Genomic DNA, 27350 nt, shown 5'->3' with positions numbered 1-27350 from the left:
GAGAGAGAGACCGGAGCCTCTGCTCACTGCGGGGGTCGAGAGAGAGAGACCGGAGCCTCTGCTCACTGCGAGGGTCGAGAGAGAGAGAGAGAGAGAGACTGGAACGTCTACTCACTGCGAGGGTCGAGAGAGAGAGAGAGAGCGGAGCGTCTGCTCTCTGTGAGGGTCGAGAGAGAGAGAGACCGGAGCGTTTGCTCACTGCGAGGGTCGGAGAGAGAGAGAGCGGAGCGTCTGCTCTCTGTGAGGGTCGAGAGAGAGAGAGAGACCGGAGCGTTTGCTCACTGCGAGGGTCGGAGAGAGAGAGAGCGGAGCGTCTGCTCTCTGTGAGGGTCGAGAGAGAGACCGGAGCGTTTGCTCACTGCGAGGGTCGGAGAGAGAGAGAGCGGAGCGTCTGCTCTCTGCGAGGGTCGAGAGAGAGAGACCGGAACGTCTGCTCACTGCGAGGGTCGAGAGAGAGAGAGAGAGAGAGAGAGAGAGAGAGAGCGGAGCGTCTGCTCTCTGTGAGGGTCGAGAGAGAGAGACCGGAGCGTCTGCTCACTGCGAGGGTCAGAGAGAGGGAGACCGGAGAGTCTGCTCACTGGGTGAGGCGCTGTTGCTACGGGGTTAGCTGCTAGAGGAGGAAGGTAAGCGGTTGCTGTGGATTGCTGAAGGTAGGAAAGAAGAAGGGATGGAGGGATGAAGGGATGAAGGGATGTATGTGCAAGGGGATTTTTGTGAAGCCTGTGAGCAGGTACAGAGGGCAATACGACCTGGCCCCCACCAGGGGGTGCTGGTGAGTCGGGCTGTGTCCGTGGAGGAGGACGGCGGCCTGTGACGTCACGACCCGTGGTGCGCGCGCCGCGCGGTGGTTGGCTCTGGAGCAGGAAGAGCTGTGTGTGTCGTTGCTCTTGCCGTTGTGCTGCTGTAGGCTTTCTAGAGATTGAACAGTCTAGCCTTGTTGTCGTTTCGGCGAAAGTGGATGCCGTTTTCTCTCAGGAAACGTTGGAGTTGAGTGACTGTCCACCTCCGTAGTTCGGGCTCGGAGTAGACGAAGCCTGGGACCTGTCTGGAGTTGGAGGTGTCTCGTTGGGGGAGCTTGAGTGGGAGCTGTGGCGGCTGGTGTGTGGAACACTGATTGCTGAGCGCACGCGGCTCCGTTCGGATGCTTGGCTTAGATCCAACTGCTGAAACGTGGATGGCGGGTAGCCGATGTCGAAGAGATCTTCGTCTGACTCTGGTGAGTTGATCAGCAGTTCGGGATCCATGGTAAGTTGAATGTTCTGGTGGTAGAGTGTAGCTTGTTTGAACCGTGACGACGCGCGGCGTGAGTCACGGTCTGGCTGTCAGTCTTTGAAAGGATGGAGACGAGCAGTGGCCGGAAGTTTTGCCGGATATAAATAGGGGTGGCCGTGGTTTGAGGCGGAGTTTTAGGCGTGGCCATGCTCCTGAACCTATGTTAACATTTTAACCTCATTTATTTAAAAAATCTTTAAATTGTTGTTACTTATTGGCCAACATATATTTCTTTGATAATTGAAATTGGGTCAGCTCCTTTATTTGTCTATAGACTTGTTGGCTATTGAAAATGTATGATTGTATCTATAAGATATATTGTTATTTTATTTTGAGCCTCACTGCTGACTACAAACATGTTAGTACACACATGTGCCTACGCAAAAACAGAGTGGTCGGGGCCACGCTATTCTCTCAGTTAATTTCCTTGGACAGTAGGACATTGAGTTTTTAGCAGCATGATACTCAACATAATGTCAAACCAGTCCAGCTCTCTGACCCCGTAGTGCCAGCCAGTGAAGGGGCCGTGTGAATGGAGTGGGAGACACACACACACACACACACACACACACACACACACACACACACACACACACACACACACACACACACACACACACACACACACACACACACACACACACACACACACACACACACACACACACACACACACACACAGTCCATCCAAACACAAAGGCTGTCCAATACTGTAATGTGAAGGAGATAAAAAAAGACAACAGGATTATCTCATTGGATTTTGGAATATTGCGTAAAATAAGATCTGTGGCAATCACACGTTTATGCTACTTACATGTTTTGCTTTGCAGGATAATCTCTACATATTCACACCACTTTTATAATAGCAGTGTGAAATGTGAATGCAATCACCAGAAGTATAAAGCTTATGTTTGTCTATAAACAAACAAAATCAAGGTGGGATGCCGCCATGTCTGCATCGCTAAGCTAAAGGCGGCTAATGTTCGGCGTGATGACGTTTAGTAGTCTCATTTAGTCACTTGTTAGCCACTGCTGTTTTTACATGTAAAATCTTAAGATATTCACGTATGGGCTGTAAACTAACGTCTTTAATATCGTAGGCAGGCATCTTACCAAAAAGTAGATACAAAAACGTCAACTACATGACAACGGAACCCAGAAGTGCTAAAATGTTGCCTTATTTTTGTGATTTGGACTCATTCCTGCACCTCTATATAGAAAGACAGGAGATGGAGATGGGAGACAGACAGAGAGAGGGGTGAGACAGAAAGTTAGACTGGAATAGATAGAAAGATGGATAGATAGATGCTTTATTCATCCCAAAATTGGGAAATTATTTTTGTTCCAGCAGAATTTAGACAAAGTAAAAGTTGTTCTCTCATTTGTCCCCTTGCTGTCTGCATTATAAATGTCCTTTGTATTTAATTAGCATACGTATGGACATATTAACCTTTTCACAGACATTATTTGTAGAGCACACTTATTGTGTGTGTGTGTGTGTGTGTGTGTGTGTGTGTGTGTGTGTGTGTGTGTGTGTGTGTGTGTGTGTGTGTGTGTGTGTGTGTGTGTGTGTGTGTGTGTGTGTGTGTGTGTGTGTGTGTGTGTGTGTGTGTGTGTGTGTGTGTGTGTGTGTGTGTGTGTGTGTGTGTGTGTGTGTGTGTGTGTGTGTGTGTGTGTGTGTGTGTGTGTGTGTGTTGCATATTGCATATTGTTAATAAGAAGCCCGGTTTAGAGTGGAACATTTGACATTTGTAAGTCGTGGTGGCAGGCAGCGCAGACAGCATAGAGTCTGAAGGGACAGGAAGCCATTTCCTTATTTATCACAGTCAGGCCAGTGGCGGTTTCTGTGCCACAATTCTTCGCAATTATGGAGACAACGTCCTCCGCTTGGGGACAGAATCAAGGCCAGTGAGTCAGTGAGCCTGACACTGTACATCTCACATCCAATATAAAAAGCGGAATATATTTGGAAAGAATATCACTTAGGCGGTTAACTGACAAGGAGACTGTTTCACGACTGCTGCATCAGCAACAGTTTCACTACACTTTAATGTGAAGGCATGTCATACCATTCCACTTGCTATATAAAACTTGATGCCCAATATATTTTACATTTACAAACTTACTACAGTATGATAATCAGTAATTGTGCATTTACTCAAATTGTATTATTGATCAAAGGTTCAGGAGAGGACGTGATAGGGCGTGCAGTACATAGGGTTGTGTAAAATACAACATATTTAAAAAAATGCTACTGTTTGGGTAAAAAAAAGCTATCTTATTAGCTTTAAGTCTAAATGATAAAACAAATAACTAACGAAATGTAAATAAAGGTATGTTGCTAATTTGTTATGTTGTTATTTTCTGCACACTTTCTGGATTCTAGTTTTTCTTTCACCAAATGAAGACTAGCTAGATAGCCTTGCTAGGCATTCACCACTTGAAATAGATTTTGGTTGGATGCTTGAAATGAGCTCTCGGGTCAATACAAGCTAATGAGGTTTGCATGTTTTGCCCAACACAAAAAATACTTTCATAAATACCTCAATCGTAAATGTCCAAAGTCATCGCATTAAACAAAGTCCACCTTTAGCTTAGCAGTGTTAACGTGAAGTCATGTGACCTTGTAGTAGTTTGTTTATAGCCATAACGTCAGCTTTCTACTTCTACCGGTTGCACTTATTCTTATTTTTTTTTTAAAGTGTTAATTTGTTGAGATTATCCTGCTTCTAAGTATTTTAAACATGTATTTTGCAACAAATATAATGTTCTACAATATAATCAAATGAACACACATCCAATTGTCTTGCGGGGCTAACTTACGGGTTTGCCTACTATAAAACGATAGTTACGGCTGTAACTACGGTTCTATGAGTCCCGGATGACCGCCAGAGGCGGTGCTTTAGCACTGGATATGTCCATCGCGCGCATGCGCAGCTCGAGTACCAATAACAACAAAGTCACGTGTGACCCACGTGACACCGGCTACATCAGCCGGTGTCGACAGAGGATCTGTTCCCAGAATCTTCTCGCGAGCACACAAGAATTCTGAGTGACAGGAAACTCTGGCGGTCATCCGGGACTCATAGAACTGTAGTTACAGCCGTAACTATCGTTCTATGTCGTCCCTACTGACCGCCAGAGGCGGTGCTTTAGCACTGGATGACCTATACCAACCATGTCATGAAGAATCCAAGCACTTACTCACCTAGTTGGAAGCAGCGGAGCTTGGCCACAAGACCACCCCCAGGGGGTGAGGAGTGGCGACATTGACCCGGTAGAACCTGGAGAATGTGCCCGAAGACGCCCATGACGCCGCGGCGCAGATGGTCTCCAGGGGCACCCCTCTTAGGGCAGCCCACGATGTTGAGACGCCTCTTGTAGAGTGGCATCTGGCCCCTGATGGCGGGGGGCGGCCACTGGCCCCATAGGCACATGTGATGGTATCCACCACCCAGTGGGACAGCCGCTGCTTCGAGAGAGCACGACCCTTCCTAGTGCCGCCATGGCAAACGAAGAGCTGCTCTGACTGTCGTATACAGGCCGTAGCATCAATATACGCCCTCAGGGCACGCACAGGGCACAGCAACTCAGGTGTGCCGTTCTCCTGTGGAATGTTAAAGCGTGCCAGCTGGATAGGCCGATTGGAGTGGGCTAGTGGAAGCACCTTGGGCAAGAACGCCACATTCGGCCAGAGGGTGACACCCGAGCCATCGGAGTTCCACCTCAGGCATGTACTGCTTACGGAGAGGGCATGAAGCTCTCCGACTCGCTTCCCTGAGGTTATGGCAAGCAGAAATGCTGCCTTCAGGGACAGCCATTTAAGCCCGACCTGGGCCAAGGGTTCGAAGGGAGGAGATGATAGTGCATCCAACACTAGGGGCAGGTCCCAAGCCGGGGCCCTTGGGGTGCTAGGGGGGCGCTGCCGTAGAGCCCCTCTTAGAAAGAGGGACACCAACCTGTGGCGCCCCACTGTGGCGCCATCGACTCCGACATGTCGGGCAGAGATAGCAGCCATATACACCTTCAAAGTGGAGTGAGAACGTCCACTATCCAGAAGGGACTGCAGAAACTCTAAAATGGTGGCCACGGAGCAATGTCCCGGATTCTCAGCCTTACTCCCACACCAGTGGGAGAAGAGCCTCCATTTGCACTCATACTGTGCCCGAGTGGATGGAGCTCTGGCATTCAGGATAGTTTCCCTGACAGATGCCGTGACACCGCTCAACAGTGGGTTGGGCCCTGCAGAGGCCAAACCCAGAGCTGAAGGCGGCGAGGGTCGGGATGCCAGATCTGACCCTTGAGCTGTGACAGGAGGTCCTTCCTGTCGGGGAGACGCCACGGTGGGCTGCCGCAGAGACTGCGTAGCAGTGGGAACCAGACTCTCCCCGGCCAGCGGGGGGCGACTAGAAGGAGCCTGTGCCCCTGGGTAAGGACCCTCTGAAGCGTCTGAAGTATCAGAGGCAACGGCGGGAAGGCATACAGGAGAGTGTCCGGCCAGTCGTGCGCCAGGGCATCCTGACCCAATGGGCTGGTCACCTCCGACCAGGAGAACCAGAGGGGGCAGTGCCTCGACTCTTCCGAGGCAAAGAGGTCCACCTCGGCCCTGCCGAAGAGGCTCCAAATTATCTCCACCACCTCCGGGTGAAGCCTCCACTCCCCCGGTGGAGGCTTGCGCCGTGAGAGGAAATCTGCGACCTGATTCAGGTCCCCTGGCAGAAAAACTGCCCGCAGACTGGTGAGGCGGGGGAGCGCCCAAGGCAAGAGGCTCTGCGAAACGCGGAGCAGCTGTGCGGACCTGGCGCCCCCCTGGTGGTTGATTTGGGCAACTGCGGACATGTTGTCCGAACGAACGAGCACATGCCTGCCCGCCAGTTGGGGTAAAAAGTGCATGAGTGCGAGCAACACCGCTCGAAGCTCCAGCACATTGATATGGCGTGCACCTTCCTGGGCAGACCACTGACCCTGCACAGTCCTGCCCTGCCACACCGCCCCCCACCCCGAGAGACACGCATCCACAGTGACAGTCTCCCGGCGGGATGGGATGGTGCCCATGGGCACACCCCTCAGGAGATAGGCCCTGTCCCTCCAGCGGGACATAGAGTGGAGGCACCGCTGAGACACCCTGACTCTCTTGTGCCTGTGCCGCTTGGCGTCCAAGTGACGGCTGTTCAGCCACATCTGCATGGGGCGCAGTGACAACAGGCCCAAGGGCACAACGGCTGAGGCAGCTGTCAGTCTGCCTAAGAGCCGGAGGAACTGTATGTAAGGCACCCTCTTGCCTAGTCTGAAGATGCGAAGATGGTGGGAAATGTCGTCCACACGACGAGGTGTCAAGTAGGCCCTCATGGTGACCGAATCTAGGACCATCCCCAGATAAGTGACCTGCTGGGAAGGGTCCAGGCAACACTTCCCGGTGTTCACTGTCAGGCCCAACCGGGCAACGTGGGATGAGAGGCGCGCCGTATCCTGGGCCCCTTGGGCCCGGGACGGCGCGCAAACCAGCCAGTCGTCCAGGTATGGCAGGACCTTCATGCCCTGTGCCTGCAGGGGAGCGAGTGCTGCCGCAACAACCCTGGTGAACACCCTTGGGGAGAGGGAGAGACCAAAGGGAAGCACCCGAAACTGATAATGTCGACCCTGAAAGGCGAACCTCAAGAACCTCCGGTGATGGGATGCAATTGGCACGTGGAAGTAGGCATCCCTCAAGTCCACGGTTGTGAACCACTCCCCCTGTGTGACAACACGAAGGGTGTCTGCTGTGGTTAGCATATGGAAGGGTAGTACCCTCAGGAATCTGTTGATTCCTCTGAGGTCCAGAACTGGACGGAATCCGCCAACTTTCTTGCTCACAAGAAAGTACGTCGAGTAGAACCCCCCGCTCTGACGCAGGGGGTCCACTGGCTCGATTGCGCCTTTGGCCAAGAGGACGGACAACTCTTGGGCTAGCGCTAAGGCCTTCGCCGGGTCCTTGACAACTGTCATTCTGACCCGGCCGAAGGCTAGGGGCCGGCGTCGGAACTGCAACTCGTAGCCCCGGGTTAGTGTGGAAACCACCCAGGGGTCGGAAATACAGGCAGCCCAGTAGCTGAGCTGCTGCTGGGAAAACCAGCCGACGACCGGCCCCGGGACTTCAGGGCCTAGCCCCCCGGCCCCTGGAGCCCCTCGGGGGGCGCCGGTAAGGCTCTGAAGCGCGAGGCCGCCTGGAAGCCAGGCGACCTGGGGCACGAAAGTCATTGGCCGGTTGAGTGGGCCGCTGGGAACTCTGCCGACCACCCCAGTAAGCCGGTGGCTGAGCGCGGCTGCTAGAGCGGCCCCTGGGCCTGCCGGGAGCGGCCGCGGGACTGCGAAGACCCGAGAGCTGCTGCCTGGTCTGCCTCGCTTGGGCAGCGCGCTCCAGTGTCTCCAGGGCAGCTGACCCAAACAGCTCCCCTGGCTCGACTGGCACGCTACGTAGGACCCTCCTACATGTCTCCGTCAGTGGTGACTGGGCCAGCCAAACCTGGCGACGAGTCTGTACCAGAAAAGACATAACTCGTCCCAATTCCCTAGTCATTAGGGCAAAGGCCTGCAGTGATGCATCGCTGAGGCCCAGCAAAGAAGGCTCGGCCGGAGCCTGCTGCAGCGAGGCGGAGACGGCCAGCATTAGATGGGAGAGGGAGTTCCCGATACGACCCATGCGTGCCGCTGCGTCGTAGGCCCTACAGAGCAGCCCATCCGTGACCCTGCACTGAGGCTGAGGGCACCTGACCTCAGGCCTTAAAGCCTCGTCAGGAGCCAGAATCAGGGAGGCGATGGCAGGCTCAATGGGTGGCATGCCACCCAGCCCCGCCCTCGCCGGGTCCTGCATGGCAGCCAAGGTCCGGGCATCGGAACCAGTGCGGCTAAAGGCCCTGGTGTCCCTCCAGCATGCCTGGAGCTCCCTCAGGCACTCCTCTGAAGGAGGAACGGTGAGGGGGACACGGGCTGGGTTACGCCTGAAGAAGGCACTAGCCGGAGCCAAGTTGGCCTGCGGAACCGGAATCTGCAGGTGCGCCAAGGCTGTACGAATGATGGCCGCCATGGAGCCGTCCTCCCCGTCCTGCAGAGACCCCTGAGCAGAGGAGAGGGAAAACTCCTCGAGCGGGACCTCGTCCTCCGTCTCTTCATTGAAGAGGTTAGCCGAAGCCGCTAGCGACAAGGCATCCTCGTACAGAGGTGCGGCAACCGAAGGAGGGGCGGCAACCGAAGGAGGGGCAGCAACCGAAGGAGGGGCAGGCGGCCCGCTAGCAGCCCCTATACCGGGCCCCGGCTGAAGGGCCACGAGGAGCGACTTCATCGTGTCCATGTCGGTAGCTAGCTGATCCACTCTAGAGGACAGCCTGTTCCTAGTCCTCTTATTGGGGGGTGCACCCATGGCCATCGCTCCCTCAAGTCGCCAGGGACGGTCGAACTGATCTGGGGGAGGATGTGACCAAGAGAGGTGTCCGTTGGCTGCCGCCAGACGTTCCACCTCAGTGATTCTAGCCACTCTGAGTGCCCGGGGCATGCAGCTACAGTTCATGCAGGCCCCTACTGTGAGAGCTTCCCTTAGATGCTCGAGGCCGAGGCAAGAGGGGCAACGGTCGTGGCCGTCCTCGGGCTCGAGAGAAGCCATACAGGCGCTACATGAATGAGCCATTCTGTAGGTAGCCAGATGCAGAGAAGCCGGGAGCGGGTGCGGGAACACAGCCTTCACCAGCTACCTGCCCTTCACTGGCTGAGCCGAGGCGAGTGCCAGATGCAGCGTAACCGGGAGCGGGTGCGGGAACGCAGCCTTCACCAGCTACCTGCTTAAACCAAAACACAAGGCAGTTAGCGTCTACCAGGAGCGGGGGCGAGAACACTGCCTTCACTGGTTAATTTACAGACGAATGCCTGATGCAGCGTAACCGGGAGCGGGTGCGGGAACACAGCCTTCACCAGCTACCTGCTAAACAGAAAACACAAGGCAGTTTAGCGTCTACCAGGAGCGGGGGTGAGAACACTGCCTTCACTGGTTAATTTACAGACAAATGCCAGACGCAGCGTAACCGGGAGCGGGTGCGGGAGCACAGCCTTCACCAGCTACCTGCTTAACGCAAAAAACCAGGCCGTTTAGCGCCTACCAGGAGCGGGGGCGCAAACACTGCCTTTACTGGTTAAACTGAAGACGAACGCCAGATGCAGCGTAACCGGGAGCGGGTGTGGGAACACAGACTTCACCAGCTACTTGTTTAACAGGATAAACACGGCAACTTTAGCGTTAAATCAAAGGCGAATGCCAGCTGTAGCTAAAGAAAAAAGAACGGCACGGGAAACTCCGGTGCTCAACCCGGCGTCCGCCGAGTGGCTGCAGCCGCTACTGCTAACTAGCCAGTACAGCTCAATGCCAATGAAGTTTAGCTCAATGCTAATGAAGTTTAGCTCAATGCTAATGAAGTTTAGCTCAATGCTGATGAGGTTTAGCTCAATGCTAATGACGTTTGGCTCAGCGCCGCGGCCAAAACAGTACAAAAGCACAGCAATACTCCTGGGAGAGGGAGCGAAAACACCTCCGTCACCAAAAGACTCAGCAAACAGACAGAAATCAGGACAACTAGGCTGGGAGAGGGAGTAGAAACACTGCCGTCGCCAACCAAGCCGACACCAACCTGTCCGAACGAAGTCTCTGCGCAGCCAGCCGCAGCTCCTGGAGGACGGGTAATCCCGCGGCCCCGACTGGATGAGTCGCGAAGCTACACGCAGCCAGCTGTTTGCAGAGAATCCTTAACAAATGTTCCGAACGAACGAACGCTGTAGGCTACAAAAAATGTAGCCAAGGTACTCTCGCGCAGCGAGAAGATGAAAAGGAACAGATCCTCTGTCGACACCGGCTGATGTAGCCGGTGTCACGTGGGTCACAGGTGACTTTGTTGTTATTGGTACTCGAGCTGCGCATGCGCGCGATGGACATATCCAGTGCTAAAGCACCGCCTCTGGCGGTCAGTAGGGACGAAATAGAACATGTCATCACTGCACCACTCTATTATGACCCGTTTAACTTCCAACTAATAACAGTTACAGTGTATGTTGAATTTAGGGATGCACGATATTGGTTTTTTGAAACCGATACCGATACCTTCCTGCTTCTCAAGACCGATACCGATAACCGATAATAATATAATATATATATATTAAATGTACCTGTAGTTTTTGCATGAGAAGGGAGCGCGGGATTTGTGAAAAACTCCCCTCTTCCTAAACCACTAATATCACAGTACTGGCAAAACGGGAGGAGCCGGGTGAAAAACAAGCGCCCCTCATCCCAATCCACCCACACCGCAGTATTTTTTTCTTTTTTTTTACCCAAAAAATATATTGTATATTATCGGGGCCAGCGCCATATAGATAGAAGAGTTACGACGCCGGAAGTCCAAAAACGGTTATCGTCACGTGGTTCATGTAGACGAGGATCGTTCCCCGGAAGTTCATGGCGGGCAATGTGAATGCATTGATAACAGGAGATAGAACTACGATTTTTGTTAATTATTAGTGAATAAAGGTTTTGATTTGCAATATTTATACAACAAATCGATATCTGTATGTATTTACATCAATATGTTTTAAAAAATAAAATCGAATTTGCGAATATTAAGTGATAATATTAGGATTAGTGTGAACAACTAGTTTACATGTTACTAACAGTGCCTTGTTAAAGAGCCTGTTGCTGTTTATTTATAGCTTTGAATTCTTTCAAACCAATATTATCTTCTTAAACTTGTATGGTAGTCAGGAGCATCACTTTCTAATGTTTATTGATACATTTAGAGGGAGGGGATCTAAAGTAATGCTTTAAAATTCAGATTGGATTCATTTCTACCATTTTCTTAAATTCATGGTAGTTTCAGTAATCCCCTGGTAATTGAGGACACAAGTTATCTAAATGACTAATGTCATCTTTATGGCTTTCAGAAAGGACAGGAGACCGACAGGTGACTATCAAAGGACTAGCAGCAGCAGCAGGACTAGCAGCATATGATGATGTTAAATGTGTTGTTTTAGGAACATCCATTGCAAATACATGGAATTCAATAAACATTGAATAGCATATCATGCAGTTTGTCGGTGCCTTTTCCTCCGTGTTGTCCTGGTTTGCTGTGCTGCCTCCTAGTAGCCACCATGGTTTGCTGTGCTGCCTGGGGATGCTAACATCGCTCAGAGAAAGGAGTACGAATGTACGGCCTCCCCACTGACACAGAGCGGAGGAAAAAAATGGCTGGCTCAAGTCAGCCGGAGCAATTTCACGACCAACAGCAACACAATATGTGATGTAATTATATACAAACACTGCATTTGCACTTTTTCATAAAACGAAAACCACACCATTGGGAAAGCTTAATGTTTTGTTTAATACAAAAAAACAGGGAAAGGCTTGAAAAACACTGAGAGTTGAGACTCAGGGTGCAGGGTGAGGGTCTCAGTGCAGGTATTCAGGCTCCATTGAACCCCCCTCTGGTTCTTGTGCTGAAAGAGGGAGTAACAGACAGGAGAAAGGGTTATACACACACAGCACACCTATTGGATGGGAAATGCCTTGGGGAGATAAGGTGTTTACTTATATAAAACAGTAGTATTAAACGTACCTTGTGTTTTCACTCACTTAAGTCCCTCTCCCTTTGCCATCAATCCAGAATCAGCTGAGCTGCAACATTATACAGACAGGTAATAATCAACAGAATCACAAGGACACAATATGGCTCTGCTAAAAACACTCACTCTTACACGCACCAAAGTTATATTTATCTAATATTTAACTCCCTCCACCCCCGCATACAATCCCGTTTAGAAGCCCCTCTTCTCTAATTCAACATGTTGGACGAAATGACATTAAGAGAACGGAATTTACAATTAAAAGGCTGTTCAACGTGTGTTGCTAACTTGCTTCGGTATGCTAGCTTAATCTGTTATCTGTAAACGTTCCCTAAATCTACTAATTTAGGGATAATCCACTGACATCCTTTAATACACATGTTCATTTGAATCAGATGTACTGATAATATCCGCAATATAAATCTTTAAACTTCTTCTTACCTTAAAAAGTCCGTCACGAACGGTGTATTATGCTGCAACTCCACAGCTCTGCCAGCCTTGGCGCTAACTTCCGGGGAACGATTGAGAGGCTCCACGATCCGCCATTGCTGTAAAAAAGTGGGTGAACGGAGATGTCGTAACTCTTCTATTAAATAGCTCTGATCGGGGCTATTAATACTTTTATCTGGTTTATCGGGATGACGTCATAATTCCTAATATCGGACCGATAATTATCGGGCCGATAATTATCGTGCACCACTAGTTGAATTACATAAAATGTTGGTCTTCTTTTAGTCTTTTACTCTGGTATCAAATTAGTATCCAGAGTTTTTGAATTTCGCTAGACATCCTACTGCTGACTCAAGACTTATTCTTGGTTTGTCCTGAACACCTCTCTGATGTGACATACATCAGAGAAAGGCGTTATTCAGTCACACATAGTGCTGCGTACCTGGACTCACATTCAGGTTCAGGTCCGGACTCAAGTCCAGAGGTTCAGGTTCAGGTCCGGACTTATAAGTCCGGACCTGAACCCATGGCTTGTGTCAAGTTGTGTGAGTAACTAAAGTGAACTTATTGTGAGCTAATTATCAATTGAAAATTAACTCATAATCAACTCAAATTCAAACTCATCAGGTTTATTGTGCTCCCTTCCAACTTGTGTCTACATTTCTCTACAAAGTACAAATGTGCCACTTAGTCTACAAATGACTTATGACAGCAACTACAGTGAACTACTACAAAGTTCAAACATTTATTTCATTTACCAAACTAAAGTAACCAAACAGTCCCTGAGCTGACTGAGCCTAAATCCCTAAAACGTTGCTGAAAGGTAGAGTGTAGAGTAGACTATACGCATCACACTGTTACACACCTAATATACAGTATAGGCTACACTCTAGTGACTGTACAGTCAGAGTGTACTGTACTGTCTGTGCACCATGTATTTTCTACAACTCTACAATACATACTGTTAGAAATTAAAATCAATGTTGATATGGCGTAATTTTGAATTAAAAACACTAATTTAAATCACTTTTATTCTGAAAAAACCGAAAGTTCACACTATTAACTTAAAACTTTTATTCTGAAAATTCTTCACTTCCGGTTAGCATTAGCATGTGGCGAAATTCTACGTTTTCAAACCGTAAATCGAAGGTGAAATGACATGTGATGTTGTACACTGAGCACACTGGGATTAGCACTCATTTATTGACGCTGAATAACGTTTATCAGGGAATGTTTAAATAACCACAGACACCAGAATATACGTAAGTGCTAGTTTTTTTTGCGAGTCCAAGTACCGGTTTCTGACGTTCCGGTTTTAACCGGACTTGAACCGAAACTTTTTACAAGTCCAGTACCGGTTCGGCGTACCGGTACGCAGCACTAGTCACACATCATGACTGATGTGTTTTGAAAACACATCAGTCATGATGTGTTTTCCATGACTTACTCGATCAGTGGTTCTCAACTGGTCAGGCCTCGGGACCCACGTTTTCCATCCATCCATCCATCCATCCATCTTCTCCCGCTTATCCGTGGTCGGGTCGCGGGGGTAGCAGTTCCAGCAGAGAGCCCCAAACTTTCTTTTCCCTGGCGACATCAACCAGCTCTGACTGGGGGATCCCAAGGCGCTCCCAGGCCAGCGAAGAGATATAATCCCTCCACCTGGTCCTAGGTCTACCCCTTGGTCTCTTCCCAGCTGGACGTGCCTGGAACACCTCCCTAGGGAGGCGCCCAGGTGGCATCCTAACTAGGTGCCCGAACCACCTCAACTGGCTTCTTTCGACGCGAAGGAGGAGCGGCTCAACTCCGAGTCCCTCCCTGATGACCGAACTTCTCACCTTATCTCTAAGGGAGACACCAGCCACCCGGCGGAGGAAACCCATCTCGGCCGCTTGTATCCGCGATCTCGTTCTTTCGGTCATGACCCATCCTTCATGACCATAGGTGAGGGTAGGAACGAAAATGGCCCGGTAGACAGAGAGCTTTGCCTTCCGGCTCAGCTCCCTTTTCGTCACAACGGTGCGGTAAAGCGACTGCAATACCGCTCCCGCTGCTCCGATTCTCCGGCCCATCTCACGCTCCATTGATCCCTCACTCGAGAACAAGACCCCGAGATACTTGAACTCCTTCACTTGGGGTAAGGACTCATTCCCTACTTGGAGTGGACAGTCCATCGGTTTCCTGCTGAGAACCATGGCCTCAGATTTGGAGGTGCTGATCCTCATCCCAGCCGCTTCACACTCGGTTGCGAACCGATCCAGTGAGTGCTGAAGGTCGCAGACCGATGAAGCCATCAGAACCACATCATCTGCAAAAAGCAGTGGTGCAATCCTTAGTCCACCGAACTGCAGACCCCCCCCCCCCACGACTACGCCTCGAAATCCGATCCATGTATATTACAAACAGGATTGGTGACAAAGCGCAGCCCTGGCGGAGGCCAACCCTCACCGGAAATGGGTCCGACTTACTGCCGAGGACCCGGACACAGCTCTCGCTTTGGGAGTACAGAGATTGGATGGCCCTGAGTAGAGACCCCCCTCACCCCATACTCCCGCAGCACCTCCCACAGTAACTCCCTGGGAACCCGGTCATACGCCTTCTCCAAGTCTACAAAACACATGTAGACCGGATAAGCGTACTCCCAGGCCCCCTCCAGGATCCTTGCGAGAGTAAAAAGCTGATCCGTCGTTCCACGACCAGGACGGAATCCGCATTGTTCCTCCTCAATCTGAGGTTCGACAATCGGCCTGACCCTCCTTTCGAGTACCTTGGAGTAAACTTTCCCGGGGAGGCTGAGTAGTGTGATGCCTCTGTAATTGGCACACACCCTCTGATCCCCCTTTTTGAAAAGGGGGACCACCACCCCGGTCTGCCACTCCTTCGGTACCGTTTCCGACTTCCACGCAACGTTGATGAGACGTGTCAACCATGACAGTCCCTCAACACCCAGAGCCTTCAGCATTTCCGGGCGGATCTCATCCACCCCCGGGGCTTTGCCACTGTGGAGTTGTTTGACGACCTCAGTGACCTCCCCCCGGGAGATTGGCGTTGATCCCCCGTCATACTCCAGCTCTGCCTCTAACATAGAGGGCGGAGTTGTCGGGTTCAGGAGTTCCTCAAAGTGTTCCTTCCAACGTCCCAACACTCCATCAGTTGAGGTCAACAACGTCCCATCCTTACTGTACACAGCTTGGATGGTTCCCTGCTTCCCCCTCCTGAGGTGTCGGACAGTTTTCCAGAACAACTTTGGTGCCGCCCGAAAGTCCTTCTCCATGTCTTCTCCGAACTTCTCCCACACCCGCTGCTTTGCCTCGGCCACGGATGAGGCTGCTGCCCTTCGGGCCTGTCGGTACCTTGCAACTGCTTCGGGAGTCCCCCGGGATAACAAATCCCTGAAGGCCTCCTTCTTCAGTCGGACGGCTTCCCTGACCACCGGTGTCCACCAGGAGGTTCGAGGGTTACCGCCCCTTGAGGCACCTAAGACCTTGAGACCACAGCTCCCCACCGCGGCTTCGGCAATAGAGGCTTTGAACACCGACCACTCTGGTTCAATGTCCCCAACCTCCACAGGAATGCCCGAAAAGCTCCGCCGGAGGTGTGAGTTGAAGGCCTCCTGAACTTGGGCCTCCTCCAGACGTTCCCAGTTCACCCGAACTACACGTTTGGGCTTACCAGGTCTATCCAGAGGCTTCCCCCGCCACTCGACCCAACTCACCACCAGATGGTGATCAGTTGACAACTCCGCCCCTCTCTTTACCCGAGTGTCCAAAACATACGGCCTCAGGTCCGATGATACGATAACGAAATCGATCATGGACCTTCTGCCTAGGGTGCTCTGGTACCACGTACACTTATGAGCATCCTTATGTTCGAACATGGTGTTTGTTATGGCCAATCCATGACTAGCACAGAAGTCCAGTAACAAACCACCACTCCGGTTCAGATCAGGGGGGCCGTTCCTCCCAATCACGCCCCTCCAAGTGTCTCCATCATTGCCCACATGTGCGTTGAAGTCTCCCAGCAAGACTAAGGGAGTCCCCTTCAGGAGCCCCATACAGGACTCTTTCCAGGGTCTCCAAGAAGGCCGAATACTCTGAACTGCTGTTGGGTGCATAAGCACACACAACAGTCAGAGTTTTCCCCCCCATAACCCGCAGGCGTAGGGAGGCGACCCTCTCGTCCACTGGGGTAAACTCCAACAACGAAGCACCTAACCGGGGACTTGTGAGTATCCCCACACCCGCCCCACGTTTTCCTTTGTCAATAAATCGCGACCCGAAATGTTGAACCACTCAAATCTATTCAACAAAAAATCGTGCTGTAATATATACGCTTTTCCGCATACAATATTAATTAAAGTGAAGTACAGTGCATATATCCCTTATTTCCCTTCATAGAACTAAAGTATGCTTTTAAAAAAGGTTTAATGAGATGATGGAATCAAAGCTGAACTGTAAAAAGGCACACATGCTGAAAACCCAACCCCAGAAGGGGGGTCTGGGAGGATTGTCCTCCAGGAGATCTTTAGAAATACTAACATATAAACTACGCATTCTGGTACACTCGGAGAAGAAAATAATAAATGTATTACAACCCGACATATTAATTATATTTTATGCCATTGTTTGGGTTTCACTTTGTTCTGACAGCTGAACTTGCTGCTCCACACAGAGAGAAGAGCAAAGAGGAGAGAGTCTGTGTGAATTACTTTAAATTGTGGATAAGGGTAGATAGCTCCCATTCTTCTGTGACCTGTCAATCATCAAACTCGGGGTCATATTTCATTATGTGTTCATTTGTATCTGAAGTTGTACCCATGGATGCATAAAGAATAGTTCTACCGCAAAGTTATTCTCCGTGGGGACTTCCGCCAACAATCTTGATTCTGATCTGAAGTTTTCAAAACCGTTTATGGTCTCCCGGTACTTCCAGTCCAACTGCATGCACAGCGTTAGAAAATCGGGCCTTCAAAATAAAGTTAGACTGTACTAGATAATGGCAGGAATGGTCCTGTGAGTAACATTTCTTTGGAAACAGATATGTTACATAGATAGACTTAGCTGCAGAGAATACAAAACACAAATAGAGAAATATTAAGAATGTAGTTTGCGTTCAAGCTCTCTATCCATCTTTGTCTCAGTACCCGAGTATTTGCTAATATTATTGAGTATTGTAGGATTCTGTCATGCCCCTTCAGGCTCTTCATACACACACACGCTCAGAGCCCTGTCCTACATTCACAGCTTAAAGGCTTATAGAGTACTTCTTGTATCTTGTCAGCTTTTTGACTAATGAACAAGCTTTTCATTTTCCCCTTCTCACCTGACGTCACTTTACAGCTCCGGCGCTCCGAGCTCCCTCCCTCTCATCTCACTGCTGTCTTGTTCTTTTTGACTGAGCCTCTCATGAGAAAAATACAAATGATGTAGACGTAGCCTTGTCCCGAGCTTAAAATGATATCACAATCCAAGTGTTCACCCACAAAAGGTGCTGTAATGTATGTGTTAAGAGTCTGGGCTGCCAGTGTTGGGTGTTTCTGACTTATAATATTTTGCATTTTGATGCCTTCAAACCAATTTGTTTTGCAGAGTGGCACTTGTAATGTGATGAATATGAATGTGAAGAATATTGCCATGAGTGCCATATGTAAATTTGTGCATGGATTGTTTGCTGTTGATTTGATTTGTAGGGAGGCAGTGGGTTAGTGCGTTAGTGTTTGGATCAGGGGAGCACAGGTTCAAACCCCACTGCAGTCAGCATGTCTGTGCAAGACACTTCACCCCAAATTGCTCCTGTGGGGATTGGCCACAGTTTTGAGTATGTAATCGCTTTGGATAAAAGTGTCTAGCAAGTAACATGTAATGTAATATATCTTAGGATAGGAATATTTTTATAAAATCCACTTCATTCAGACTTTAGCAGAGATGCACAGGTCAGCTCCCACAATTAATTTAAATGTTTAATGCACACTGCGGCATAAACACTTGGCATAAACTTAGAAAAAATGCTTTTGATAGATTAAGTTGTTTACTTGAAGATCTGGGGTAGGGCTGCAACCAATGATTATTTTCATTAAAGAATAAACTGCCGATTATTTATTTAAATTAATTGTTCAATAAAATGTCAAGATTGGGGAAATGCTCTTCCCAGTTTTTTAAACTTTAAGACTTGTTTTGTCATTCCAAAATCCAAAGATATTCACTTTCAAATGAGAAAAACACTGTTTTAGAGGAGGAAAATAGCCGTTTCTGCCATTTTTCGCATAAAATAGTTGCGAAATGGTGTCCTTCAATTGACTAATCATTGCAGTTCTGTTTGATGGTGTTGCTTACTGACACACTTATCTCAGGCTTCAATACTGACATATGTTGGCAATCAAACTGCTTGTGAAGACTTAAAAACTGTTGATATACATCTGTAATCAAACATTTATATTTAAAGTGTTAAATTTTTCTTCTGTTGTCATCCTAACTTTATCTGTTTTAATTTCTCCAGGGTCGCCATGTCAAGACCGGCCAACTGGCAGCTATCAAAGTCATGGAAGTCACAGAGGTACACCAACATCACAATAATGACACACTCACTGTGTTTCTCTCCATCTCCACCAACTGTGTAGTCCTTTTTTCTCTTACTCATCATCGGGTAAATATATACTTAAAAAGTGGCTGCAAAAGTTACGATATTTTAGAGCTACTTACTACATTTCTAAAATAATGCTTTCCTAGGAAGCTTTGTTGGTAGAGGAAAAAACCCAGCTACGTTAGAACGACATCCGCATATGTATTGAAGAAGGGGATCAGACGATTAGCAAGGAAATACATCACACTGTCATATTGATTCATTCCATAAGGTGACAGCCAATATGGAAACTACAGCACTCACTGAGGGAGTCAGTCTGCCTCTGTTTTGCTGCGGACCAGTCCAAAAAACTGACTAAGGATGCGCTCAAGTATTTAAAGGTATAAGCTTGCATCATGAACTGGAGGAAGTGGGTCTAATGAAAGAGGCTATGAATTTGAATAGTGGGAAATGTAAAATCCAGTGTTTTTGGATTCTGACTCACTGGAGAAACTATATATCAGACTCTGCTGCATCGATTTGACCATCCCTTTTTAAATATGCGTTTTTGAGTGCCCGAACTCTATGGAATTTCAACACAAAATCACTTGGGGTACTTCTATTAGTATTAACTTTTGGTATAGATCTACCCTTAGTCTACATCCAATATCCTGTATCCCCCTAGCCTGCTAAAAGGAAAGAAATGCACCCAAAAAAATGTGTTAGAGACAAATCAAGCACTCAAAAATAGGCATGGCACAACATTTTTCATTTCATTTCAAACCTTTATTTATGCAGGTGAATCCCATTGAGATCATTGATCTCTTTTTCAAGGTGACCTGCTGCAAGTAGGTTCCACATGAATACATATAAACATAACAGAAAAACAAAAAGGACATCATACAGCATATTTACAGTGACTACAGTTTACATAGCTAGTAACATTTACAGGTTCCAACAGTTTCCGATTGGATAGCATCTATCCTTGCTTTAAAAAACATTTAGTGGAACCAAATTGCTCAGCTTCCATTCCTTTTGCAGACTGTTCCAAGTTAACGGAGCTGTGCATCAAAAGCTATCTTCCCTAAGACAGTCCTAGCAGTTGGCACTTTTAATAAGACCACAGCATTCGATCTCAGGCAGTAGCCACTTACAATTCGCCGTGAGATCAGGGAGCAGATGTAGGATGGAAGTTAAAATACTTTCATAAATACCTCAATCGTAAATGTCCAAAGTCATCGCATTAAACAAAGTCCACCTTTAGCTTAGCAGTGTTAACGTGAAGTCATGTGACCTTGTAGTAGTTTGTTTATAGCCATAACGTCAGCTTTCTACTTCTACCGGTTGCACTTATTCTTATTTTTTTTTTAAAGTGTTAATTTGTTGAGATTATCCTGCTTCTAAGTATTTTAAACATGTATTTTGCAACAAATATAATGTTCTACAATATAATCAAATGAACACACATCCAATTGTCTTGCGGGGCTAACTTACGGGTTTGCCTACTATAAAACGATAGTTACGGCTGTAACTACGGTTCTATGAGTCCCGGATGACCGCCAGAGGCGGTGCTTTAGCACTGGATATGTCCATCGCGCGCATGCGCAGCTCGAGTACCAATAACAACAAAGTCACGTGTGACCCACGTGACACCGGCTACATCAGCCGGTGTCGACAGAGGATCTGTTCCCAGAATCTTCTCGCGAGCACACAAGAATTCTGAGTGACAGGAAACTCTGGCGGTCATCCGGGACTCATAGAACTGTAGTTACAGCCGTAACTATCGTTCTATGTCGTCCCTACTGACCGCCAGAGGCGGTGCTTTAGCACTGGATGACCTATACCAACCATGTCATGAAGAATCCAAGCACTTACTCACCTAGTTGGAAGCAGCGGAGCTTGGCCACAAGACCACCCCCAGGGGGTGAGGAGTGGCGACATTGACCCGGTAGAACCTGGAGAATGTGCCCGAAGACGCCCATGACGCCGCGGCGCAGATGGTCTCCAGGGGCACCCCTCTTAGGGCAGCCCACGATGTTGAGACGCCTCTTGTAGAGTGGCATCTGGCCCCTGATGGCGGGGGGCGGCCACTGGCCCCATAGGCACATGTGATGGTATCCACCACCCAGTGGGACAGCCGCTGCTTCGAGAGAGCACGACCCTTCCTAGTGCCGCCATGGCAAACGAAGAGCTGCTCTGACTGTCGTATACAGGCCGTAGCATCAATATACGCCCTCAGGGCACGCACAGGGCACAGCAACTCAGGTGTGCCGTTCTCCTGTGGAATGTTAAAGCGTGCCAGCTGGATAGGCCGATTGGAGTGGGCTAGTGGAAGCACCTTGGGCAAGAACGCCACATTCGGCCAGAGGGTGACACCCGAGCCATCGGAGTTCCACCTCAGGCATGTACTGCTTACGGAGAGGGCATGAAGCTCTCCGACTCGCTTCCCTGAGGTTATGGCAAGCAGAAATGCTGCCTTCAGGGACAGCCATTTAAGCCCGACCTGGGCCAAGGGTTCGAAGGGAGGAGATGATAGTGCATCCAACACTAGGGGCAGGTCCCAAGCCGGGGCCCTTGGGGTGCTAGGGGGGCGCTGCCGTAGAGCCCCTCTTAGAAAGAGGGACACCAACCTGTGGCGCCCCACTGTGGCGCCATCGACTCCGACATGTCGGGCAGAGATAGCAGCCATATACACCTTCAAAGTGGAGTGAGAACGTCCACTATCCAGAAGGGACTGCAGAAACTCTAAAATGGTGGCCACGGAGCAATGTCCCGGATTCTCAGCCTTACTCCCACACCAGTGGGAGAAGAGCCTCCATTTGCACTCATACTGTGCCCGAGTGGATGGAGCTCTGGCATTCAGGATAGTTTCCCTGACAGATGCCGTGACACCGCTCAACAGTGGGTTGGGCCCTGCAGAGGCCAAACCCAGAGCTGAAGGCGGCGAGGGTCGGGATGCCAGATCTGACCCTTGAGCTGTGACAGGAGGTCCTTCCTGTCGGGGAGACGCCACGGTGGGCTGCCGCAGAGACTGCGTAGCAGTGGGAACCAGACTCTCCCCGGCCAGCGGGGGGCGACTAGAAGGAGCCTGTGCCCCTGGGTAAGGACCCTCTGAAGCGTCTGAAGTATCAGAGGCAACGGCGGGAAGGCATACAGGAGAGTGTCCGGCCAGTCGTGCGCCAGGGCATCCTGACCCAATGGGCTGGTCACCTCCGACCAGGAGAACCAGAGGGGGCAGTGCCTCGACTCTTCCGAGGCAAAGAGGTCCACCTCGGCCCTGCCGAAGAGGCTCCAAATTATCTCCACCACCTCCGGGTGAAGCCTCCACTCCCCCGGTGGAGGCTTGCGCCGTGAGAGGAAATCTGCGACCTGATTCAGGTCCCCTGGCAGAAAAACTGCCCGCAGACTGGTGAGGCGGGGGAGCGCCAAGGCAAGAGGCTCTGCGAAACGCGGAGCAGCTGTGCGGACCTGGCGCCCCCCTGGTGGTTGATTTGGGCAACTGCGGACATGTGTCCGAACGAACGAGCACATGCCTGCCCGCCAGTTGGGGTAAAAAGTGCATGAGTGCGAGCAACACCGCTCGAAGCTCCAGCACATTGATATGGCGTGCACCTTCCTGGGCAGACCACTGACCCTGCACAGTCCTGCCCTGCCACACCGCCCCCCACCCCGAGAGACACGCATCCACAGTGACAGTCTCCCGGCGGGATGGGATGGTGCCCATGGGCACACCCTCAGGAGATAGGCCCTGTCCCTCCAGCGGGACATAGAGTGGAGGCACCGCTGAGACACCCTGACTCTCTTGTGCCTGTGCCGCTTGGCGTCCAAGTGACGGCTGTTCAGCCACATCTGCATGGGGCGCAGTGACAACAGGCCCAAGGGCACAACGGCTGAGGCAGCTGTCAGTCTGCCTAAGAGCCGGAGGAACTGTATGTAAGGCACCCTCTTGCCTAGTCTGAAGATGCGAAGATGGTGGGAAATGTCGTCCACACGACGAGGTGTCAAGTAGGCCCTCATGGTGACCGAATCTAGGACCATCCCCAGATAAGTGACCTGCTGGGAAGGGTCCAGGCAACACTTCCCGGTGTTCACTGTCAGGCCCAACCGGGCAACGTGGGATGAGAGGCGCGCCGTATCCTGGGCCCCTTGGGCCCGGGACGGCGCGCAAACCAGCCAGTCGTCCAGGTATGGCAGGACCTTCATGCCCTGTGCCTGCAGGGGAGCGAGTGCTGCCGCAACAACCCTGGTGAACACCCTTGGGGAGAGGGAGAGACCAAAGGGAAGCACCCGAAACTGATAATGTCGACCCTGAAAGGCGAACCTCAAGAACCTCCGGTGATGGGATGCAATTGGCACGTGGAAGTAGGCATCCCTCAAGTCCACGGTTGTGAACCACTCCCCCTGTGTGACAACACGAAGGGTGTCTGCTGTGGTTAGCATATGGAAGGGTAGTACCCTCAGGAATCTGTTGATTCCTCTGAGGTCCAGAACTGGACGGAATCCGCCAACTTTCTTGCTCACAAGAAAGTACGTCGAGTAGAACCCCCCGCTGACGCAGGGGGTCCACTGGCTCGATTGCGCCTTTGGCCAAGAGGACGGACAACTCTTGGGCTAGCGCTAAGGCCTTCGGGTCCTTGACAACTGTCATTCTGACCCGGCCGAAGGCTAGGGGCCGGCGTCGGAACTGCAACTCGTAGCCCCGGGTTAGTGTGGAAACCACCCAGGGGTCGGAAATACAGGCAGCCCAGTAGCTGAGCTGCTGCTGGGAAAACCAGCCGACGACCGGCCCCGGGACTTCAGGGCCTAGCCCCCCGGCCCCTGGAGCCCCTCGGGGGGCGCCGGTAAGGCTCTGAAGCGCGAGGCCGCCTGGAAGCCAGGCGACCTGGGGCACGAAAGTCATTGGCCGGTTGAGTGGGCCGCTGGGAACTCTGCCGACCACCCCAGTAAGCCGGGGCTGAGCGCGGCTGCTAGAGCGGCCCCTGGGCCTGCCGGGAGCGGCCGCGGGACTGCGAAGACCCGAGAGCTGCTGCCTGGTCTGCCTCGCTTGGGCAGCGCGCTCCAGTGTCCCAGGGCAGCTGACCCAAACAGCTCCCCTGGCTCGACTGGCACGCTACGTAGGACCCTCCTACATGTCTCCGTCAGTGGTGACTGGGCCAGCCAAACCTGGCGACGAGTCTGTACCAGAAAAGACATAACTCGTCCCAATTCCCTAGTCATTAGGGCAAAGGCCTGCAGTGATGCATCGCTGAGGCCCAGCAAAGAAGGCTCGGCGGAGCCTGCTGCAGCGAGGCGGAGACGGCCAGCATTAGATGGGAGAGGGAGTTCCCGATACGACCATGCGTGCCGCTGCGTCGTAGGCCCTACAGAGCAGCCCATCCGTGACCCTGCACTGAGGCTGAGGGCACCTGACCTCAGGCCTTAAAGCCTCGTCAGGAGCCAGAATCAGGGAGGCGATGGCAGGCTCAATGGGTGGCATGCCACCCAGCCCCGCCCTCGCCGGGTCCTGCATGGCAGCCAAGGTCCGGGCATCGGAACCAGTGCGGCTAAAGGCCCTGGTGTCCCTCCAGCATGCCTGGAGCTCCCTCAGGCACTCCTCTGAAGGAGGAACGGTGAGGGGGACACGGGCTGGGTTACGCCTGAAGAAGGCACTAGCCGGAGCCAAGTTGGCCTGCGGAACCGGAATCTGCAGGTGCGCCAAGGCTGTACGAATGATGGCCGCCATGGAGCCGTCCTCCCCGTCCTGCAGAGACCCCTGAGCAGAGGAGAGGGAAAACTCCTCGAGCGGGACCTCGTCCTCCGTCTCTTCATTGAAGAGGTTAGCCGAAGCCGCTAGCGACAAGGCATCCTCGTACAGAGGTGCGGCAACCGAAGGAGGGGCGGCAACCGAAGGAGGGGCAGCAACCGAAGGAGGGGCAGGCGGCCCGCTAGCAGCCCCTATACCGGGCCCCGGCTGAAGGGCCACGAGGAGCGACTTCATCGTGTCCATGTCGGTAGCTAGCTGATCCACTCTAGAGGACAGCCTGTTCCTAGTCCTCTTATTGGGGGGTGCACCATGGCCATCGCTCCCTCAAGCGCCAGGGACGGTCGAACTGATCTGGGGGAGGATGTGACCAAGAGAGGTGTCCGTTGGCTGCCGCCAGACGTTCCACCTCAGTGATTCTAGCCACTCTGAGTGCCCGGGGCATGCAGCTACAGTTCATGCAGGCCCTACTGTGAGAGCTTCCCTTAGATGCTCGAGGCCGAGGCAAGAGGGCAACGGTCGTGGCCGTCCTCGGCTGCGAGAGAAGCCATACAGGCGCTACATGAATGAGCCATCTGTAGGTAGCCAGATGCAGAGAAGCCGGGAGCGGGTGCGGGAACACAGCCTTCACCAGCTACCTGCCCTTCACTGGCTGAGCCGAGGCGAGTGCCAGATGCAGCGTAACCGGGAGCGGGTGCGGGGAACGCAGCCTTCACCAGCCACGCTTAAACCAAACACAAGGCAGTTAGCGTTACCAGGAGCGGGGGCGAGAACACTGCCTTCACTGGGTTAATTACAGACGAATGCCTGATGCAGCGTAACCGGGAGCGGTGCGGGAACACAGCCTTCACCAGCTACCTGCTAAACAGAAAACACAAGGCAGTTTAGCGTCTACCAGGAGCGGGGGTGAGAACACTGCCTTCACTGGTTAATTTACAGACAAATGCCAGACGCAGCGTAACCGGAGCGGGTGCGGGAGCACAGCCTTCACCAGCTACTGCTTAACGCAAAAAACCAGGCCGTTTAGCGCCTACCAGGAGCGGGGGCGCAAACACTGCCTTTACTGGTTAAACTGAAGACGAACGCCAGATGCAGCGTAACCGGGAGCGGGTGTGGGAACACAGACTTCACCAGCTACTTGTTTAACAGGAAACACGGCAACTTTAGCGTTAAATCAAAGGCGAATGCCAGCTGTAGCTAAAGAAAAAAGAACGGCACGGGAAACTCCGGTGCTCAACCCGGCGTCCGCCGAGTGGCTGCAGCCGCTACTGCTAACTAGCCAGTACAGCTCAATGCCAATGAAGTTTAGCTCAATGCTAATGAAGTTTAGCTCAATGCTAATGAAGTTTAGCTCAATGCTGATGAGGTTTAGCTCAATGCTAATGACGTTTGGCTCAGCGCCGCGGCCAAAACAGTACAAAAGCACAGCAATACTCCTGGGAGAGGGAGCGAAAACACCTCCGTCACCAAAAGACTCAGCAAACAGACAGAAATCAGGACAACTAGGCTGGGAGAGGGAGTAGAAACACTGCCGTCGCCAACCAAGCCGACACCAACCTGTCCGAACGAAGTCTCTGCGCAGCCAGCCGCAGCTCCTGGAGGACGGGTAATCCCGCGGCCCCGACTGGATGAGTCGCGAAGCTACACGCAGCCAGCTGTTTGCAGAGAATCCTTAACAAATGTTCCGAACGAACGAACGCTGTAGGCTACAAAAAATGTAGCCAAGGTACTCTCGCGCAGCGAGAAGATGAAAAGGAACAGATCCTCTGTCGACACCGGCTGATGTAGCCGGTGTCACGTGGGTCACAGGTGACTTTGTTGTTATTGGTACTCGAGCTGCGCATGCGCGCGATGGACATATCCAGTGCTAAAGCACCGCCTCTGGCGGTCAGTAGGGACGAAATAGAACATGTCATCACTGCACCACTCTATTATGACCCGTTTAACTTCCAACTAATAACAGTTACAGTGTATGTTGAATTTAGGGATGCACGATATTGGTTTTTTGAAACCGATACCGATACCTTCCTGCTTCTCAAGACCGATACCGATAACCGATAATAATATAATATAATATATTAAATGTACCTGTAGTTTTTGCATGAGAAGGGAGCGCGGGATTTGTGAAAAACTCCCCTCTTCCTAAACCACTAATATCACAGTACTGGCAAAACGGGAGGAGCCGGGTGAAAACAAGCGCCCCTCATCCCAATCCACCCACACCGCAGTATTTTTTTCTTTTTTTTTACCCAAAAATATATTGTATATTATCGGGGCCAGCGCCATATAGATAGAAGAGTTACGACGCCGGAAGTCCAAAAACGGTTATCGTCACGTGGTTCATGTAGACGAGGATCGTTCCCCGGAAGTTCATGGCGGGCAATGTGAATGCATTGATAACAGGAGATAGAACTACGATTTTTGTTAATTATTAGTGAATAAAGGTTTTGATTTGCAATATTTATACAACAAATCGATATCTGTATGTATTTACATCAATATGTTTTAAAAAATAAAATCGAATTTGCGAATATTAAGTGATAATATTAGGATTAGTGTGAACAACTAGTTTACATGTTACTAACAGTGCCTTGTTAAAGAGCCTGTTGCTGTTTATTTATAGCTTTGAATTCTTTCAAACCAATATTATCTTCTTAAACTTGTATGGTAGTCAGGAGCATCACTTTCTAATGTTTATTGA

At 50.9% G+C, this 27350-nt stretch overlaps 1 protein-coding gene across 1 annotated transcript in view; it reads left to right on the top strand.

The window, feature by feature from the left end:
• The window catches only part of LOC117453843 (mitogen-activated protein kinase kinase kinase kinase 4), a 130560-nt gene that overhangs the window by 17032 nt on the left and 86178 nt on the right, over nucleotides 1–27350 (top strand). The window contains exon 3 of the mRNA XM_034092858.1: nucleotides 18847–18903. Coding sequence (XP_033948749.1) covers nucleotides 18847–18903 — 57 coding nt within the window. The remainder of the gene's footprint in view (nucleotides 1–18846; nucleotides 18904–27350) is intronic.

Source organism: Pseudochaenichthys georgianus, chromosome 10, assembly GCF_902827115.2.
Source record: "Pseudochaenichthys georgianus chromosome 10, fPseGeo1.2, whole genome shotgun sequence".
NCBI lineage: Eukaryota > Metazoa > Chordata > Actinopteri > Perciformes > Channichthyidae > Pseudochaenichthys > Pseudochaenichthys georgianus.
This window is presented reverse-complemented; position numbering and strand designations above follow the sequence as displayed.